This window comes from Bradysia coprophila, unplaced genomic scaffold, assembly GCF_014529535.1.
Source record: "Bradysia coprophila strain Holo2 unplaced genomic scaffold, BU_Bcop_v1 contig_138, whole genome shotgun sequence".
In the NCBI taxonomy this organism is placed as follows: Eukaryota; Metazoa; Arthropoda; class Insecta; order Diptera; family Sciaridae; genus Bradysia; species Bradysia coprophila.
The window spans coordinates 9,549,253-9,554,213 of NW_023503409.1; the positions used below are offsets into that span (position 1 = coordinate 9,549,253).

At 36.2% G+C, this 4,961-nt stretch overlaps 1 protein-coding gene across 1 annotated transcript; it reads right to left on the reverse strand.

Moving 5' to 3' along the window:
- Nucleotides 1–693: 693 nt before the first annotated feature.
- On the reverse strand, nt 694–2,298 carry LOC119074056. Its single transcript, XM_037180008.1, has 3 exons — nt 2,209–2,298; nt 1,093–1,448; nt 694–1,025 (listed from the first exon to the last, which is right to left on the reverse strand). Exons 1-2 carry the CDS (start codon nt 2,266–2,268, stop codon nt 1,095–1,097), a joined length of 414 nt encoding a protein of 137 aa, XP_037035903.1. The 5' UTR covers nt 2,269–2,298; the 3' UTR covers nt 694–1,025; nt 1,093–1,094.
- Nucleotides 2,299–4,961: the final 2,663 nt, after the last annotated feature.

Genomic DNA, 4,961 nt, shown 5'->3' on the forward strand with positions numbered 1-4,961 from the left:
CGCACAATTCAACATTTTCTTATCACGATGTGTATAACGGGTATTCAGACAGCCGGATATTTTTAGAGAAACCACTATATCGTCTCTCTTCTAACTATTCCTAGCCATGCGTCGTCTATAATGTTTTCACAATGTGTCATTCACGTACATTTCTAGCGAAAGAGATGAAGCGAAATCGTTGACTCCAATGCGAGAGAGTACAATGTTCTGCTTACGCTCTGGTTTTATCAATCGCATGGCGTTCGAAATTGGAACAAGTGAAATCTTATTAAGGTTCGAACAGCTGTTTAGGTTTGCGATTTCATCATAAAGATCATTCACGTGCTTTTCTCGGCCGAAGGTCACTACGTATTTGCTGTGATAATGAACTGGGCCGTTGAGTTCATTCATCATTCATTGATATAATTTGAAATGGAATGATGATGATGTGCGTATGGTAATAGGTTGTTTTGTTACAGAGCTGACCTATCTACACGAGCCCATTGTTAGAGCTTCTCATCGTCACCAACTTCCAAACTTTTGTTGTTTCTTATCAGAAATTTTAGTTGAGACGCTATTACGGCGATCATTTTGAAAGATTCACCACTTCTTGACTCACTGTTGTGAGGTTTTTTGAACCAAGGACGTTAGTCTGCGGCTTATTGAAAAGCTTGTGTGTATTAATGATATGAACAATTTTCAAATTCTGTAATTTTGTAGTATTTAAGTGTAACATGAGGTCTGGTCTTAATTGTAATAGCTGTCTTACACATTCTAACAGTTATAGTAACAAAAAAAATCCACTTTATATTTGTGATCGTTCGAATAAAATGCGGAAAGGTCGAATTCTCGTACAAATGGTGTCGATCCGAGGCGAAGCCGAGGTTAATAATTACACTTAAATCAACACATTTACGTGTAATTACTGACCTCGGCTAATAAATGCTAATATGGGTAACGTAAATTTTCGATATGTAAAAAAATCGCGGGTATAACAAGGTTTATGGTACATCAGTTGCGGCTTCGTTGTTCACATTGGCATGAACCTGTTGATAGGCAAATATTGTTGTTATAGAGATTGAGAAGCACTTGTAAAACACATGATTAATTTACCTTTAAGGACGTGTTGCCAACATTTGTCTAACTCCAGCCCTAATTGCATCCACAAAGTAGGTGCTCTCATTCGCAGCCACCCTGTTTCGATGAGAACATTCCCATTCCGGATCTTTAGCCATTTCAGCTACTTCTTCAGCAAATCTACCAGCCCATGCCGTTTCATCTCCCAATGTTAATCCCAAAGACGCAGCTCTCTCTTCCGATAGTTGGACGCTGTAGTCAACATTCTCCTGCAAAACCTTTGCCTTCATCGATTCGATGCATCGGCTGCATGTTACGATGCTGTCCTTTAGAACAGTGTCCCAAATGATATCTTCGTATATCAGAAATGTGAACAGGCGATAGGTTAAGTCCTATTTGAAAAGAAAGAGTTGTAAAATTAAGTAAAATTAATCTGCACCTACAAAGGACTATTTTTATTGGCAATGATTTATTGATTTATTTCAATGAAATGTAATTTTGTATGTTGATGGCCACAAAAATGCATTAAGAAGAAGAACTGCTAGTTTCCCTGAAAATCTTCGAAACGTTGTATATAAAATGCCCCGGTAAAAATGACGTATGATTTCAATAAAAATTTAAACTCGTATGAATTGTGGCTCTCGCTTCGCTCTGGCTGCAAAAACCCATGACTTACAGTCAAAAAGTTAGTCGAACTATCAATTCCAATAGAAACATTCAGGAAATGGTGAAAAATAACTTGAGAATTATGAGACACATCATTAGATCCACAAAACACAAATATCACAATCGCGAAGAAGAAACTAAAAGACTTCCTATTTCCTCCTATATTGCTATAATTGATAATTGAAAAATTATCATTTCGATCTGGTGATTTGATTCCAACAAAATTGTAAAAGGATCACTCCATTCCAGAATTATTTCGGTCATCCAACCTCTGTCTGCCATGAACTTAGTATTTAGCACTAAAACGTAACAAAAAAAAAATCAAAATGCAGCTTTCAGTCGAAATGCCTTCAGCTTTAATCCTGATTTTATAGGGACTGATCATGGGGACTAGAACGATGAGTGGCACATAAATAGTGCATATAGGTACGATTCACTTGAAAAATTGATTTAATTTAGGTGTTTAACATGAATTCGGCAACTTACCATCTTTTCATAATCGATCTCTTCAGTGGCAGGCTTACGTTTACTCTTTTTGTCTTTCATTTTGAATTGCAAAAAAATTGATTTTCAATTAAAATTTTTTCGATATTCCAACGGTATTCCGTCGTTAGGATGGGATCAGTTCAGATTTAAAATAATTTAGTTTTCACACATCAGATATCAGCGAAATTTATTTAAAATGCAAATTTTCAATACTTTGTCCAACAAAGCATAACCACTGTTCTCGACGAAGTTTCTGGCTCAACTAATTTACTCTATTTAACGTACCTTTGCATTAGGGGTTTGTACATCGTTTGCAAGAAGTGGTAGTGAGCACCTGACGAATACATAGATTTATGACATTATGCTAATTGGCATTTAATGACTGGACACCATAAATCGAATCTATGTGCAGTGTTTCAAAGTTGAAAAGAATTTGGATTTGTTTCTTTCACAGATTGGAATTTTCTTTGCAAAAACAGAAGGTAAAGTGTCATTGAACAAACTTTACTTAACACATTTGAGTCATAATATTATTTTAAACCCAAATTCATTCTTAGGTATGTTTCTAAAAGGTGCATCCCTTCTCTTCAAAATATTTTGTCAAAATCACAATCATACCGTTGGTTAGTGGTTAATGTAGCATGGTATGATCGGTTTTTCAGTTAAAAACTAATAATTTTTCTTTAGTTTTTGAAGCAAAATTGAGTCTAGCGGTGAGAGGAAATTTCGTCAAGGTGTTTCGTGATGACTATTCGCAGGAACGTTTTCATTAAAAATGAAACAAATCCAGAAATTAGACGAAAATTTATTTTTTCGTTACTTATTGAAGTAATCTTAGTGCTAAGAACTAACCACTAGCCTACGTCGGGAAGTAATACATTCATGGTCAAAAATTCGTTACATCGAAAAAGTGGACTTCGTGCGCCTAAAGTAGTTCTTTAAGAGTTTTCTTTGTTCCATGTTGAATAGGACGTAGCGTTGAATTGAGTCCCTGCTAAATATTCAATTAACACCAAAAGCCTGGTCAGAATCCGCTCTGCCTATTAAAAGTGGAGGTATTGGAATCAGGCACGCAACCGAAATCGCTATACCATGCTTTCTCTCATCAATTCACCAAGTTTCTGATTTGGTGGATGATCTGTTATCTGAAGAATACCGACAGACTGATCCTCCTAAATCTGAAGCAGAAGAACTTTGGTGTGAAGAGTTTGGTGAATTGCCAGATGAGGGATTACGACGTTTTCAAAAAATATGGGAATTGGACGCAATCAAAAACAAAATCGATTCCTTGAGCACATCTTTCGAGAAAACAGTAGACAAAGCAAGATTCTTGGCTAATTCTATAACACAAACAGGCGCTTGGCTTCAAGTATTACCATCGCCACAATTGGGAACACATTTGTCTAATGACGAATTCAGAATCGCAATGTCTCTTCCAGCCTCATAAGTGCATCTGTGGAGAAAAAGTAGATGAATTCGGACGGACGACATGGGCTATCTTGTTCAAAAGCCAAAGGTACAAAAGTCAGACATGCGACAGTGAACAATATCCTTCAACGATCGCTACGATCAGCTGAAGTACCTGCAATTTTGGAACCACCTGGTTGCACTAGACCATATGGGGAGAAGCAAGACGGATTAACTCTAATACCCTGGGCAAAGGGCAAATCATTGCTCTGGGATTATACGTGCAGAGACACCTTCGCTTCATCATATTTGAGTTCAACATAGAAACATGCAGGACATGCAGCCAAAAAAGCAGAAGTTGACAAAATCAATCACTATTCCGACTATCAAATCAATTTGTTTTCGTGCCGGTCGCCGAACTTTTTGGTCCCAAGGCCGTAGTGACTGGAAAGCAATATAGTCGTGTCGTAGCTCATTTTAGAGGGAATTTCAAGAGATTTCAAACGATTATAGAATCGACGTAAAGTTTCACTTGGTTGCAGATTCGTTGGCCTTCTAGTGTGTAAAAAATGGTACTAGAAAAACCATATTTCTTTTTTAATTTATGCAAAAACAGTTCCAAAATTATTTTAGTATTGCTAACGTTAATAAATGTAGCAATCCTGGAATTTTTTGTTGTTGTTTTAGTGATCAGGGAACCTGCCCGCAGGTATTAAAAAACAAAATACTTTTATCAAAACGCTACACCCTAATGTTGAAGAGTTGTGGAACAAATTTTTACCGGATAATGGAAAATTGTTTTTCCAGCCGGATAAGAAAAAGGTCGGAAAAGCCATCAAAACCTTTAAATTTGAATATTGCCGAAATTACAAAATTATTTTGAAAATTTCTTCTGTTCTGTAAAGTATGGCTTATTTCCGATATTCAATGGAAGAACGTTTTTTTTAGTTGAGTCTGATCTGAATCGAGTCGGTATTAGTTTCCCATCAAAAAAGGTCCTTTTAAATTTTTTATAAAACAGTTGATATTCGAATGCTACATTCAAGTATTTCTGATTTCTGGCTAGCCCGTTTTGAGATATGACCTGGAAAAATCATGTATGTCCTAACACGATTTTTTTTTTACATTTTTTATAGATCACTTAAAGATACTTACTTGCGAAACTAGTTCTAGTCATTCTTAAACAGACATTTCATCATTACTTCCACTCTCCTTGATTTCTGTTCAAGGACTATGCAAATTACAATTTACTTCTACGAAAGCTTTTTCGTGTGACCTAACTATTGTACGAAATTATTTACGGCAGAGTAAAATAAACCAGGCAGGAGCGGTTCATTTTCGAAACG

Coding starts and splice junctions, on each gene's coding strand:
- LOC119074056 (XM_037180008.1), bottom strand. CDS start 2,268: ATGAAAGACAAAAAGAGTAAACGTAAGCCTGCCACTGAAGAGATCGAT. Junction 1,449..2,208: donor AGATCGATTATGAAAAGATG/GTAAGTTGCCGA, acceptor CTTTTCAAATAG/GACTTAACCTATCGCCTGTT.